The sequence below is a fragment of the Capsicum annuum genome, chromosome 1 (assembly GCF_002878395.1).
Source record: "Capsicum annuum cultivar UCD-10X-F1 chromosome 1, UCD10Xv1.1, whole genome shotgun sequence".
Lineage (NCBI taxonomy): Eukaryota > Viridiplantae > Streptophyta > Magnoliopsida > Solanales > Solanaceae > Capsicum > Capsicum annuum.
In genome coordinates, this window is record NC_061111.1 from 174790603 (window position 1) to 174807077 (window position 16475).

General features: G+C 36.6%; 1 protein-coding gene across 2 annotated transcripts; it reads right to left on the reverse strand.

Moving 5' to 3' along the window:
• Positions 1–5099: 5099 nt before the first annotated feature.
• Positions 5100–15557, reverse strand: LOC107841568 (mediator of RNA polymerase II transcription subunit 33A). 2 transcript variants are annotated; one of them, XM_016685448.2, is made up of 12 exons: positions 15005–15557; positions 13985–14095; positions 13485–13829; positions 12805–13109; positions 12613–12704; positions 11365–11722; positions 10130–10340; positions 9633–9747; positions 9259–9420; positions 7685–8345; positions 7007–7213; positions 5100–6441 (listed from the first exon to the last, which is right to left on the reverse strand). In XM_016685448.2, exons 1-12 carry the CDS (start codon positions 15277–15279, stop codon positions 5324–5326), a joined length of 3960 nt encoding a protein of 1319 aa, XP_016540934.1. In that variant the 5' UTR covers positions 15280–15557; the 3' UTR covers positions 5100–5323. The 2 variants fall into 2 exon arrangements, with proteins under 2 accessions (XP_016540934.1, XP_016540938.1); XM_016685452.2 differs by lacking the exon at positions 15005–15557 and having other exon boundaries at positions 13950–14089.
• Positions 15558–16475: the final 918 nt, after the last annotated feature.

Here is a 16475-nt window from a genome sequence, read left to right on the forward strand (position 1 = left end):
GTTAGAACATAAGATCTTGAAGCATGGAAGGATATTATACAAGAATTGACACTTAACTGAGGCCTGCTGAATAGTGAATCAACATCAGGGATTCATCAAAGAGATCTGAATTGAGAGTATACTTGTCTATAAGCTTAATCTCACCAATCATTTGGAATGTAGCATGCGTTATGGGAACTGGGCACACTATAAAGCGTGAGTACATGAGTCATGAGCTATATGAACTCAATATAGAGTTCATAACTTATGGAATGTGATCCTGACTACTGAATGAACTAGAATTCCTCATTTAGGAACTGGAAGAGCACGTGATTCTCTATCATATACATGAACATGAACTATGATCATGGAACTGAAATGTGAGGCATGAGTAGGTATTGAGATAACTAAAAAATACTGAGATAAGAATGGTTTAAGTCTCACCCTCACTTTCTGATGTTCTATATCATACTGCATCACTAGTAGAATCTGAGAGCCTTGCTTGGTTATTCGTTTTGTCATCTCCCCCTTAGCTTCAAGCCATCATCTTAAGTTTGAGAGATCTCTTACTAGATTCTAACTGAAATACACTTACTGCACTCTAGGGTCTGGAAAACGATAATACATGTATATCATAGAACCTAACCCGAATGACTGCACTTGAAAGTCAAAAACCCACTATTAATACTACCTTATGAGATATACTCTATCTTTCTATAGCCACCAATAGTCATCATATAACACTTGAACACTTACTAACTTCAAATCTTCATGAGTATTCCCATAGTCGAAGTGCACACCCTATAGCGCTTCAACTCTTATTTCTGTTGGTTCAACCTTAAAAATCCAAACATAGATTATAACACTTAACATGGATATCACCAAGCCTTTGATGAATCATACTACTAGTTTTTCTCCACCTAGCAACTCAACGATAATATTATGTCTACTAGCCACACGCAACATGTAATAGTCTTAGAAAATGCCGCAACTCCATATCACCTTGGGCATACTTCTACATTATACATACAACATCATACTTTGTTATGAATCAAATAAACTTAATCTATTGCATACACCATTCAAGCCTATTAGATCACTTCCATATAACTAGTATCATTAACCAAGAAATCATCACATCCACCTTTATGGACATCAACTATTCAAACTTAATGTCTAGTGCTAAGCATGATTTACAATCCAACCTGACACACAATTCACACAAAACATTCATCATTAATCTTAAGCCACTATTCTTATATCCACATCCTATATTAAATTCAAGCCAATAGTCTAGCATCAATCATCTACCACCAATAAAGAAGGCAACATAATATACTAGTCCATTAAATTAGGACATTCTATCCAAATACCTAAAAAATCTACTACATACCTTCTCATAAGTAGTACTAGTTTACAACTGTCAATGGAAAAAAGGTCAAGGGGGTAAAGTCACGTAATAGACATGGTCAACCTTAATCTTATATTATAACCCCATACAATCTTATCTACTTATACAGCTTTCTCACATCACACTTACTTACCTAAGCGTACATTTAGACTACCTTTAAATTCCACAAACAATCATGAGTCTATAATTATAACTTATTGGCTCATCTAGCCATTTTCATACTTCAAGCAAACAACAATTCACCTTAGCTAATAACTTCTTCTCTACCTTCTACTAAACTCTTCTCTACCTTCTACTAAACTAACACACAAGGACGTATCACTTTATTACCAACTCAATCTCATGCAAAAAGATTCAACTATACATATATTCAACCAACACAAGAACAACAATTTGAACAATAAGTTACTAGTGAATCGAAATAGGCCTCACACGGCTTCACTAGACATTAATTTTTGTGTTTTGAATAAGAAAATAAAACGAATAACAAAGCAACTATGCTAGTGAATCGAAAGAGCCCCACACGGCTTCATTAGACTTTTAGTTTCAACAACATAATGATAACAAGAGTACAAGAGATAGAAACTTGACACACAATAATCAATGATCTAAGAATACACATTTTACTCTGTATAAATAAAAATCTGAGTTAAACACTTCCCCCACAGACTACCATACAATCCACACATGCTACTAGCTACCACATTAGTCTATCACTATAAAGGGGTAAATCATCCTCAAACATCAGTTATTCAACTAAAATATTTATTTACCCAAAAGTCACCCTTACTCTGACTCCTAAATTTGTGACTTCATAACATCATCTTCTTGGTCTAATCTCACTACCAATAGGTTATGACACTAACACTTAAACTTATACTACTACTCTGGTGGAAATACAATTCAAACAATTCTGCTACACATCATTCCCCTTTTGGGCATGACATCTACAACATAAATTTTTGAAAAGGACTGAATATCCTTAATACCGCAGGCTGGAAAGCATGATTTCATCAGAACCAAAGTTCACACTAGAATCAATACACTCTGAAGCACTAACGGACTCTTCTCAAGTCCTTGCATAATTTTAAAATCTTATATGGCTCAATCAGAAAGGACCATACCATTTAAACTCTAAACTTCTGCACTTGATTCACCTCAACAATGAGACATATCTGAGCAAATCAAAGTAAGAAAAGAATTGGGATAACTTTACTTTCGTATGGGCAACACCATAGCACGAATTAGAGTATGAAAGAGGAATATTCTGACTCCATAGCACGAACTAGAACATGAAGAAAGGGAAACATTCCTAAACACCTATTAGCCTTCTGCTTATAAGTATGGCGCACTATACACCCATAAACAAGACTCTACCCGACGCGATTTTGCAGACACCCTGGGACCATGAACCATGCTCTGATACCAAGTTTGTCACGACCCGAACTGAGGCCCTAGTCATAACAGGCATCCCGAACCATGAAGGCCCGAGAGTCCTTCTAACTTGTAATCATATACACCATTCATATACAAATAGAAAAATACGGAAAATACATAATGAACAGAATCATGGTCATGAATCTTAACTCAATTTATATTATAAAAAGTAAAGCCCAACAACAACTAGACAATGTCTGAAGCAGTCTGTGAAATCTCTACTACATCTGAAAATAACAACTGTCTGATATTGGGACAAGGCCCCCAGTGGACCTAAACCAAAATAAATAACATAATCTAAAACAAATAGACCTTCTAAAATAAAGAAGGCTCACCAACTGTACACATCACTATTGTCTGAAAACTCTACGGCTTAGCAGGACTTTTGAACTGAGCTTTAGACCCTGGGAGGTAGGCGGTCAATACAATTGTACTGGTACGCAGAACAATCCAAAATAATGTTTTTATATAAATAAAATAGTTGCGAGATAGTCATAAAACATCATGTATGATATAAATTCAAAAAGCATGGGCATCTTTTTGATAAATCATAAAACTTTCTATCAATATAATTTCTAATATTTGTATTACTTATAAGTTAGATGGTACATCCCTATAAGTCTAAAACCCCATGGGCTATATGGAGTCCGTCATTGATTCGGCGAGGTAGCCCCCAACCCAAGTATGTCGCAAGGGTTGGAGTGTCTAAGTCTAATACGCCACAGGACACTAGGCCAGCGTAATATAATATACCCGGATCAGTAAATCACGATTTCGGGCAAAGAGTTGTCTGAAACTCGTGCCTTCTTCGGGGGAACACCTAACATCTTTTCGTGCCCAATTTTATCCATTTCTGACACATATCATTCTGAAATCTTAAGTCGTGAAAATCTGGTTTCTAAGCTTGTCTGAGTCTATTATGGCAATGTCTATTTTGGTATCATCATACCAAGACTTGCAAGTCATAATTTTGAGCCATACTGCACTAAGCATAATCCTTTCATTAAAACTCAATTCAGACCACCCAATATTTCAATTAGTATAAGAGATTTCATGTTCCGAAACATAAGTCAAAACTATGCAAGAATCCTTCAAACATATGGTGGTCATGTGTTTTTGGCAAAATCATGCACTCTTTCATTATATGAACATTTTCAACATTTATTAACACAACTACTCTCTCTTTTGAAATCCAAATCGTAATCCAATCATAACACAATTCAAGACATTTTATACCATGCTTTTCAAGGATGTATTCAAAACAATTCATATCATATGAAAGATGAAAAAATCATAACAAAAGAGGGATTCATTATAATTCATGCTCTCAATTGAATATTCATCCTTAAATGCATGCATACATATATATAGAATTTCAAATCAATTTGGGGAAAGGCCTAAAGACCAAAACAATGTCATTGAGACTTCTAAAACATGATTATAAATCATAAATCTAAAACTCTTTTTCTTAAAACATGATTTCTATGCTCATGAGATTTTTAGGAAAACCCCATGTACCTTAAATTAGAAGCTTTTGAATGAACTCTAGCATTTGAGATGCTATACGTACGATTAATGGGTGTCTCTTGTAGTCCTCGCAATGGTGATTCCGAATCTTGATGAATTAAGAAAAACTCACGGTTAAATCTTGAGATATTTGGGTTTTTAGTTTGAAACCCTAGGGTGAGTTCTTGATGAATTTGAGAGAAAAGAATCATATTTTGGTGTTTTGGGAGTTTAATCTCGTGTTATAGCTGGATAAGGGATGGAAGATACCCATTTTTCCCTTAAAAACGCAAAAACAGAACCTGAAATTTTGGTGCGTGCGATAGGGCGTGTGTCTCACGATTATCGCATGATGCTACTGTCTTAGTCACTAAAATGGCCATAACTTTTCGCTCGGGTATCGAATTTAGGCGAAATCGGTATCGTTGGAAAGCTAATTCGAAGAGCTTTCATTTGATACTAGGCCCTCTAATTCATTATATACAAATAGTTATGGTCGATTGAAGTTGACCTAAGTTTTAACATCCACTAAAACTGAATCAGTAGAAATGTTTCCAACTCGTCTTGGAGTTAAGGGATTTTTGTGACCTCAATTCATGCTTAAATAGGTTCACACACTACATAATTGATTAACATGCCAAATTTGCATAGGATTTATGGCTTTAAGATCATCTACGCATAAAAATGACGGTTTTCGTTCTAGCCCGAAATGCGGGGAGTTACAGGGTCATTCTTTGAAACGGACTAAAAAGGAAGATCAAACAAATTGAAACAGAGGGAGCACTTGTTAATCACATTCAGATTGTCATTAGTAGTTCAAACCTAAGATTTATTTCCATACCCAATGTACATGACTTCCCCTCCCATCAAAAAAACAGCCTAAAAACATATAGAGTTACACCTTCAAACCGTACACAAGGTTACTTGGGTGAACACTTAGTTTAACTACCAAGAACTATCTACCTACAAAATTTCTAACTAACAGGAATACTATGATGAAGCCTCCATGATTAATTCTGCAGCTGATCCCATTGTACCAATCCCACCGATGCTAAGCAAAGCAAGAGCAAGGTCCTCCTCATGCCATCGTCTCAAGCCTTTACTGAGCCTCTTTAACAACTCTGCATCTACTTCAAACACCCAAGTTGGTGTACAACCTACCATCAGGCTCACAAATCCCGACACATAGGCGTGCCACGTAGCCGGATCACAACCAAGTGATATTTTGCCATCCAGGACACTGGCTATGAATTCAACATGACGCCCAATGATTTTTGGACGTCGCTTTGATGCCATGGACAATGAGTCCACACCACTCGCAAAAGCTCCACATAGTACTGCAAAGTATGCCAGTGCATACCCTTTGAGCATTGGAACTAGCAAACCTATGTCACCTTCTTGATTAGTGTTGTGAACAGACAAGAACCAAGAGGGAAGTGTCTCTTTTATTAATGACTGCACCAGCCCTGAGCCACCAGATAACCATAACAAAGAAGCCCCAAGCAAGGCAGCTAGCTTCACCCTTGTCATTGTTGCAGCAAGCGACACATTTCCAAATTTCTTTCCATTTTTGGGTATCTTCAGTTTGTTCAACCGTTGTCTTGGAAGCTCACTGTGTGCTATTTCACTTATAGATTGCATCAAAAGTAATACAATTTCTTCTCTCAAAAACATGATATCTCTGATGGATCTGTAAACTCGGAGATACAGAATACCTGGGGCAACTGGAGAAATACCACCATAGAAATGTGATCCAAATCCATGACCAAGAAGTGCACCAATACCACCATTGCTTGATATGGAGGAAGAGTTCAAACCAAGGGTGGCATTGAAGCAACTTTTGAGAAGCTGAATGACTGCATGGTTGTTGCTAAGAAAGACAGTTCGAGATGCAGAGAAAACAAGGAAGTCGCTCCACCTTTTTGCCTTTTGGGTCCACAACGAAGCCACAATTGGCATACATGGCCAAGGGCAGCCAGCTGCAAGTGACTCCAGAGCGGGGCCTGCCAGATTGAGAAAACGCTGGGAGGCTTTATCAAGTTTATATGTTATAGTAAGGCTGACAAATGCAGCCAATGGCAGTGGAAGAATTGCTGGAGAGCTGCCGCCTGTGAAAACAAATTGGAATTCAATGATCTAGTACATAAAGTTGAAGAAAAGATTCTTAGCCTAGACACTAGAGATGATTTCACCTCTTAATCAAATATAATTAAGCATAAGTTTACCAAGAAGGAAACGACACATAGAGCTTTGTTATCTTAAAAATGTTCTTCATGAATCTTTTGCCACTCTTGTTTTAGATATTCCCTTGCTTCCAAAAAGAATGTTAAAGAGTTTGAGTACGAGGAGTAGCAGATTAATTTTCAGCACAAATTCAAACATCAGTGTCTTAATCTTTTTGAAACAAAATATGCATATTAAAAACTATTTGAAAAATTCTAGAAATAAAAACCTTGAACAGTTACAATGACTATAAAAAGGTTACAAATGTGTAGTCGAAGAAAATGTTATGATTCCTCAAAACAGTAATAGTTTCAGTCATCTTGTAATGGAGGAAGCATTTAGCTCCAGACTTTAGTCTATGCGTGGTTCAGAAGAAGATGAAGCAACAAATGTGGCTTTATTCAATAGAGATAATAGCATTCTTAATCACTGTCAGTAATGGAGAAAAACCTGCGGCAAGGCTTGGGACATCTACGCCAGTGGCTGCTAAAATTTTCTTGATCTGTTCCTCAACATTTGAGAGATTTGCAGCAGGACTTGGCCAATCAGTTCCATTCATAAAAACTGGTTTCCAAACACCACGAGTGACCTCCGCAGAGAAGTAGCTTACAATGGTTGCTAGTGATGCAGGAAGAAAATCAGCCAAATCTTTAAGACCTGAAATTGTGTGAGTGAAACTATTTGGTTAATGTAGAACCATGATATTAAAGCCTGTATGAGAATTAAGGACATTGTCAAAGTGCCTGAAATTCCTAAGCCTTCCCCCTTGAAATAATGCTTTAACACATAATTTCCAGAGTGCACTAACGGAAAACCTGAGATAACTCTTAGCTGCTGTGGAAGTTAGCGTCTTAATGAAAGTAAGTGCTTGCTGCACCGGCTCTTATAGTTAGATGACGCACTAAAAGAATACCTTATCCCAGGGGCATGAGTACACTGCTTTCACACTCAAAGTCTCCTACTAAAAGATATACATACAGAGGGAGCAACTACAATCAAATTACTAGAGATAGATACTGAAAATGCAAATTCGTTGTAGTAGTCAGTGGATGTTCTTGAAACTGCAGAGTCTTACGTTGAAAGGAAGATGTACTTTAAAAGAGTCACTCATTACATGCATTGACTAACCTGTGCAAAGTTCACGAGGAGAAAGTCTTCCATGGGCACATGCTGTTAGAGCAGCATCAACCACAAAAGGAATGGCTTCGAGGATGTCCCAAGCAGGTAACTTAGGCCTCGGAGAAGTATCCTCACTTCCAGTTCCAGAAGAGCTACTACTTCCAGATGTTACGGAGATCAAACTCTGACTTCCACTGTTAATCTTTTTGAACATCATATTGAGTAAAACATCAACAGTTTGACAGACAAGAGTCCCATTCACAAGACCAGACAAAGTTGAAGCTATACATGCCAAATGTTGCCTATACCAAACTCTCAATTTTGGAAATGAGTCTACAAATATTGGATTAGGAGACGAGGAACTTGCAACAGTTGCAAGTCTCCTTCTATTGGGGTCCTTTAGCATGTTTCCAGAAGACACGAGATGGGAATTCCTCACTAGTAGGAGGTATTCTGGAGTTAGTTGGCATCCCACAGGGGGCACATCTCCTACTCTATATTCAATAGGTGGATGGTTGAACCTCCATAACTTTAGAAGTAAAGCAAAGGCATTCGAAAACACAGCATGCACTGAGATGTCCTCTCCTGTTGTCAGTGTCCATGAGATATTGGGAGCACATGAACCAAACACCTCACATATTGTCATGGATGATGCAGCAAGTTGTGGGACCTTGAAAAAAATCAATAGTTAGAAGCTTATAAAGGCATGCAAAACTCAGAAATTACTCATGCCTCACTCTCTCATTCAAACAAAAAAACGTTACTTGAATACAATTTGACTGGAAGAATATAATAAATGTTTTGACATTTCCTCCCACAATCCAAAGAAACATTTAATAAATCTTTAAGTTCTATCATTTCTTTTGTTAAGAAAGACTTCAGATTAGCTTATTTGTTCTTTGGTTAAGAGACTCTGTTGAGAAGAGAAATCTAAAAAGTTCTGTTCTTAAAACTTTGAAGTTTTCCAGCTCCTCGCTAAAATTTTCTCATACTTCTAAATTTTTTAGAGCATTTTGTGGAACATAAAGAAAGTGTTATGATTACTATGTTTCATGGGTTGAAAAAGAACATAGTAAAGGATGTAGCTGACACATGCTTTTAGGCCTCCCAGTGTGTCATGCTATGTCAGCATGATAATCTTTGAAAGTTCGAGCATGAAAACCTCGTGTAGAAGACTGTTCTAGTCCAAGACTTTGACAGAGCAATTGTACTGTTGCCCTAATGCTCAATCTTACCTAGAAAGGAAAAACTTAACCAATCAAGCAAGCAATCTATCACAGATTAAGAACTCAACATGTTCACATAATGAACTGAGAACGTGGACTTCATTTCCCAGCTGAAAACGACAAACTCTCAAAGACGCCCATAATTGAGATGAAGGCCCTTCGTTTAAGAAAACTTGTTCTTTTGCTTCTCTTGCAGCTCTTATATGAATAATAAAAACTAAACGATAAGTTGGGTTCGGATGTTACTGGAACCTATCAATTAATTAGTAGTGTAAGCAACATGCAAATGAGATGTTATCATTCATAGAAACTGTTTTCATCTTATATAAGAAACAATATCAAGATTAACAAACATACCATGCCATGAAGGGAGAAAATCTGAACACAGTCCACCGGTGCTATTCCAACGAGTAAGACATTTAACATGGGAGCATAGCCTATTAAATGGCTCTCTTTACCAGAATAGTCGGTAGGAACTGGAGGAGACAATAATCTGGTTATGAAATTGACGGTATGTTCCTGCATGATCAATACCAAAAGGAAGAATCACACTATTTTTCCATGAGAACAATTAAGTGATACTATTAGTAATGGGTATAAGGATCGTAATTCTCACTTAGGCTTGAGACCTGAACCATTTGGCACGTGCACCCACAATTTAAACTAAGCAATTTACTTTCTCTTATAGAGCTGAATCACAAATGTGCTGAAATAAATTATTAGCTTATTACCTGTATATTCCAACCAAGAATTAGTGAGGCTCCACAAAGAATGGTAGCAGCAGCTATCTTCTCATCATTTGCTCCTTTGACCGCCATCTCGAAAATCTTCTCAAGCTCTGCTAAACTTCCATTAAATCCATGAGCTTAAATTAAGTTGCTTTACCCTTGGCTCAATCAATTAAAAAAAGCATCTGATATACCCGGCTTCAGGGAAGAAAAAAAGCAACTGAAGACCAGGCTACCATCATGAAAAACTACAATAGATTTGACTAGTATCTTCTTAGGAGTTTTTGCCCAGGATAAGAGGACAACTATGTATAACTCTACCATCAGTCCTTTCCGCAAATATACAGCCAATTGTTATTTCAGTATTGCAAGCTCCAATAGTTACAGAGGTTCGACGCTCAAACAAGTTACAGCATAAACTGTTTTTTCTTGAATTAATCATTGAAATTTAAACATTTTCAGGAAACAAAGTTGTCCGTGTAAAGCCAACCTAAGCATACCTTGAAGCAGGAGCAGAAACCAAAGTATTAATCATTGCTGGAGTCAATGGGGCTCCCCTCATAAATGATGACCAACCAGGCACTTGAGTTGGCAGACTGGCTGGTAACTGATTCATGTGTCCATTCACGTAACCAGGCCAGAAATAAGCAGAAGTGTCCAGCAGATGTCTGGCAATGCATGCCTCAACTATCAAGTGATGCAGGTTGCCAGCTGCAAGGCCAAAGTTCAACTTTGATTACAGTAATCAGACAGCAACAGCATAATAAAAATAAACAACAAATTCTGCAAGAACTGTTGGACCAGCGAAATGTCCACTTCACTGGTGTGTGTCATTTTCACGTATTCATGACTGCTAGCCAAATACAACAATAACATCTTTCTAAATTATATCACCACATTACAATGAAGCTTAGAACGTGAGCATTGTTAGGCGTCTTGTCAAGGATAGAAACAATGCCAGCTGGTACACTTTTCAGCAGAACAATCCATCAAATTAGATTTAAACAACTGCCAGAAATGGTAGAAAATGCTTATTCTTGTACATCTAACACAGCCTTTATCTTGGATTAACAGGTCGGGGAGCATAAAATCTTCTATCAAACGTCCAAACCATCAATGACTTCACAACATCAGTAGAAAATGGTGTGTACACATACACACACACACACATATATGCACATGATTATCGGCTCAAGTGGTGACACAAAATGGGTACAAAAAGAGGATCTGCAATAAAAAACCATTGCACGTAAAGCATAAATATACACCCCACGTCAGGCAAGCTAGAATTGTGATCACCACAAGTCTACCACCATTTTTTTTATCACAGCTACACATACAGAAATATATATATTTGTATTATCATGCATAGGTCAAAAATTTCCAACAACATTTGTTCTCTATAATGATATATACCATAATCGTCTCTTCCTGCCAATTTTTGACATTCCTTTTGCTTCTCACTCATATTAATGCAATTACTTTGAGTAAACATAAATTTGAAAGCTTATTTTTCCTCACACTATTGACATATACTAATCACTAGATCCTAAAACATGCATATAATTTAGAAAAACTAAACCATTTTTCCAGACCATAGCTAGAAACCCAGTAAGTCCATCAGTTCAGCCTCTCTGAGTTTCGTTACTGTTAACAGAGTTTAAAAAAAAAAGGTAGACACCAGACATTTCTTAGGCTTTCAAGCTCCATTTGGTATGTAAAAGAGAGTGCTTACAACAGTTAGTTGGCGTATCCTTCATGTTGATGCACTCAAAGTATGAAGTGCTGGTATTAATGCCTGATCTAAACATCATTGCTTTAGCAGCAGCCTGGTTGGCTGCAGTAGTGACTGCCTGAGGTGGAGTTAGCAAGCTTTGATAATCACCCAGATACTGTAAACAAGAGACTACATCGCCACGCCGTGTGCCTTCAACTTGCTTTTTCATACGCCTATCTATGCTAGATTCAATTTCATCACATGCTTCACTTTCCTCTTCCTCAATAAGATCAGCAATGACAAGTGTTATGAGAGAGAACAGCATGCACAAGCGAGTATCCAGGCGAGGTACAGGGACCTCAATTGGATCCCTCTCCTGAGACAATTGGAAACAACACTAATCAAAACACAACTAAAAAGATTTTATACTACAAATGAAATAAATCTTATCATCTTAATCTTTTGAATGAAACGAATATTGTGCTCATGGAATGTAGTAATATTTCACTCACTGCTAACTTGCTTACTGCAACTGTTTAGGCAGCACTTAACTTATCCACACAAAAGACAAAAAGGTAATAAGAATATTGTCTAGGAAACACTTGAAAGCATCTTCTTTTATTCTAGGGGAACAACACTGAGAGAAAATGAATAAGATAAGACAAGCTTTGGTAATCTAGCTTCCAAAATCAGGTTGTCACTTGCCTTCTTCAGAAGTTGGTGAAGGTTTACAGTATAAAATATAAATAAACAGACAATAGCTTCTCTGGAATTTCATAATCCATGTAAGGCAGTCTACAGGTGCTATGCTACTGCATCAGATTCTCAAAATTTTGTAAAGATAACCCCAAACACTAGTGCTTTCATGTAAATCAACCATCCATGTAACTGAGATAATGAAAACGCAGCAAACCTATGTACTTTCTTACTAAAATGATTGAAACCTTGCTAATCAAACTCATTCTCTTTATCACCTGAATTTATTCTACAGTTCTCTTGTTTTTCTCTACCAAATAGATTATTTGCAGCACCATCATACAAAATACTCAACGTTATTTTTCCAAGATAAAAGGAAAACATTAAAGAATCTATGAAAAGTTCTAGATGAATTTGTAACATGAATCATACATGGAAAACAAGGGCAATAATGCACAATTACTTTGAAGCCCATAAAGTTAAGGTTTGGAAATTAAGTGGGAGATATGTAAATATGAGTACATCAAGCACAACCTAAATGGAAAAGAAAAAAAAAAGAATTTTGCTAACCCTTTGAACAAGTCGTAGAGCTGCCATCCAAAGTCCCAAAAATGTCTCATGCCAAGTTGTAGCATTGATTGCTTGCAGGGACTTGACCAAGTCTGCAGAAGTAAAGAACCACCTTCTATTAGGCACATCAATAATTAGTACAGTTATCTATGATTCTATTTTGACTCGGAGAATGTGAAAAAGTAATTGCACCAGTAATAATTTCAATGGCGCTTGTAGCATTAACTTGTGAACCATCCATTGCATCTTCCAGGAAGAGATCTAGAGGAAGCCAAAGTGAAGAACGGCTACTCCCAAAACAAAAACCAGCACAAGTAGCCAAAGATCGTGAAGTGCTTCTGACATATTCTTGTAAGGAATTTGCTTTGATTAAATTGTGAGCATCTGATGCCAGCTGAAGAAGTGCCTTGGGTGAGATAATGCTTGAACTTTGCAGTGCTGACGAATTTCCAGCTAGTAGTTGTATACGCTGAACAAAAGCTCCCCAATGCACAGGCCTGACAGGTTTCGGCACAATATTAGCTGGATATTTCAATAAGAGTGAAACTTCAAGAAGCCATTCCAAGGAAGTAGAACGGACATTTAAAGTCAAAATGAAGTTTGAGCAGTCAAGGTGCATATGATTTGAAACTATCATTAAGGAGACACAAAGGTTAAACATGAGGCAGTTACATTAAGGTACTATTATTTCATTATTTTCCATGAAGATGCATCCAAGGCAACATGGGATAATGTTAACTAACGAAACTTGTAATTTGACGTGCAGAGATAAAGCTAAGCCGTTAATTCTGTTCAACATAGACAAATATCAAATACCACTTCAAATGATGAATAGAGTTCAGAAATAGTTTGTGAAGGGAAAAAGTCCTGACATGTTTTGGCGAGCCAAGTATAGAATCCTAGCAGTTGCTTTATTTTGTAAGAACTGCCCTATCAACTCAATTGCCAGAAGAGTATTTAAATTCTTCAACCGTTCTTTGTGTTCATTTCTCTCCATATCAGCTATGCAGCCATCTATCTCCATATCTTCAGTCTTAGTTGGCCATCTAGATTTCTTTTCTGGAGTAAGTTGGAGCAACCCTTCATCGTCCAATGATGCATCAAGTAATTGCCAAACAATTGAGAAGATAATCTCAACAACAAGAACACCAGGCTCATCAGCATGCATACCGAATACCTCAGTCAAATGGAGGACGCTATCCAAGAAATTCAGAATCCTACATGTAGAACATAATTTTCAGGAAAAAAAGAACATATTTTTCAGGCCAAAAGGGCCCAAAGTAGTAGGTTAGAATATGAAGCACAGGTGTTGTAGGTTTTAGATGGGAAATACTAACATTAATAAGAATGTGATATCAACAGAACCACTCACTTCTTATAACTTTGCATGTTTACATGAATTTTAAGAGTGAAAATATGTCTTCTCAGGAGTTCCATGTAGAGCCTATATGCCGTTGGCCTCAAATGCCGATTTTGGATTACCCTGTAAGAATTCAAGGCAAGTGAATGTAAATATTAAGCTACAAAAACACACGAGCAAAAAGAGAAAAAAAAAAAAAAGGAAAGATCTATGTCTTGAAGAGAATTCCACAATGCCAAGAAAACATCATAAAAACATACTTAGGGCCAAAATTTGTTTTTATGTTACATGTGAAGACACGCCAAAAGATGAAAGATTAAAACAGGAAATTAACTTAAGCACCTGGACAAGTAAAAGATAATACTGCTAAATGTCCATTAAAATCCGCATAAGTATTAGTTCCGACTCTTGATTCACAACACAGGTGGTTTGCAAGCTTGCTCATAGTATTAAACAACAACAAAAATGAAACAAAAGGAAGCTGTAAACCAATTGCAAGCTAGGTATTGACTTGTTGTAAATACACACTGGAAAAGCCTCAAACATGGTTACTTCACGGATATATAAGGAACTTTCAGAATACTTTGCCCTGGTCAATATAGAGACATCAGCCTAAATAGTCAGCACGATTATGCCAGAGACCTGGGAAAATGATTTTTCCTTACAAACAGAAATTTTGATACAAACTGACAAGTAGTACATTACAACAATGAACGCACGTGTTTAAAATTTTGATACAAACTGACAAATAGTACATTACAACAATGAAGGCACATGTTTAAGCAACTATATCCACAGCAACTACAGATTGCATCTTTTCCCATTTTAAAATGCACCTATGAATAACAAGAAGCAACACACAACCTACAACACAAGGAGACAGACCCAAGTTTACATTAACAACAGGACTCATTATAAACAATACATTTCTTCAAATAAACAGCCCATGGAAGACTAAAGAATCAATATTTCAAAGAACAAGGACAAACAAGATAAAAATGAACCAGAGAATCAACAAATTAAAGGGAAAACCTGCTGGAAAGAAGAGGGAAAACGATGATGGGAGACACGATCTTGAGAACTAAGGCCTTCTCCAAGAACTTCCATGCTATAGGCAAATTGTTTTCCCAACAAATGTGAGATACCAAGAAATTAGCTAACTCAAGAGATGGCAAAGACACCCCTGATGAGCTCAAACATGAAGAAACTTGTATTGCCCACACCAATGGATCACCACCCTTTTCTTGTGAAACCTTAGTTAACTCCAAAACACTCTCCCAAAGGCTGCACTGCATAGGTACCTCCATTTAGTTATTCTGTCATGACTTCCTTGTTCAACAAAGGAAAGGGTACAAGGTTTAGTTTCCAAGAGTTAGTTGAGATTTTCTTGAGTTTTCACAGACAGGCATAGCTATAGGCTATACAATAGGGGAGAGTACTGCTACTTTTTTTCTCGATTTTTGGTTATTGGAGTAGTAAGTGGATGGAGTTAAATTAATAGTATGATGTAATTGGGTGAGATGTGGCTGGTCAGAAAACTCAAAGCTGTTCTAACAAAGTTGTTAAAAAAATTTGGGATTGAGGGCCATGTGTGTTGTTACTTGTTAGCATTATTTTAGGAGAAAACCCATCATTTCTCCTCCCATCTTGTCGGCACAATTCACTTTAGACCTTTAACTTAACAAACATTTATTTACTCCTAACATTTTTAAGGTGAATTAATATCCCCTTAAAGTTGACGTGCAATTTTAAAAAAAGAAAAGAAAAAAAAAGCCCGTATTTATTTTAAAAAAGAAAAATGATCCCACTTTTTAAATTAATATATATATATATATATAAATCACAACTTTCTTCTTCAAGAATTAGATGGTCACTCCCCTTTCTTTCAACAAGTCCAAACCAGCAATAAAAACAATTTTCTCTTGTAATTCGCATTTCTTACTGATCCATTAGCCATCCCTAACTCAGTTCTCTTTTCACTTACAAAATATGGATGAATTGACAGCAATTACTTTAGTCTACCATAAAAAATTTTACTTATAATTTGGAGAAAAACCTAAGAAAGATCAGTCCTTGAAATCGAAGAGCTCTTTTTAGAGATGACTTCAAGATGTTTGATGAAATGTCTCAACCAAATGTTGCGATTTTTAACTTGATTATATTGAGTTTGACTCATTTTGAATTTTTGAAAGAATATTATTTTAACTTTTTTTTAGGTGTTTGCAAGAGTGGTGGGGTGAATGAACTTTTTAAATGGAGTATGAGAAAGAAAGAAAGAAAGAAAGAAAGGGGCGGGGTAGGCGGCATTTTGCAGGTGATTTTATGTTGAATTTGCAATGGAAAAAGTAAATAACCTTTAAAATCTTATTGGCTTGTAGACCTTGTAGTTGATTTGAAGTGAATCTGGAATTCTTAAATAGTTAAAATGAAAGATTTTTCATATCTTAAGGAGATTTGGTAGTAGAGAATTTACTAGAATAATGTGGGTGGCTTCAATTTTATC

Bases quoted from the DNA above. Each gene is read 5' to 3' on its own strand.
- LOC107841568 (XM_016685448.2), bottom strand. From the start codon at position 15,279: ATGGAGGTACCTATGCAGTGCAGCCTTTGGGAGAGTGTTTTGGAGTTA. The intron at 13,110-13,484 runs GTCAGGACTTTT...GAAACCTGTCAG, and splicing joins TACTTGGCTCGCCAAAACAT to GCCTGTGCATTGGGGAGCTT. The intron at 11,723-12,612 runs GTTAGCAAAATT...CAATTGTCTCAG, and splicing joins CTCTACGACTTGTTCAAAGG to GAGAGGGATCCAATTGAGGT.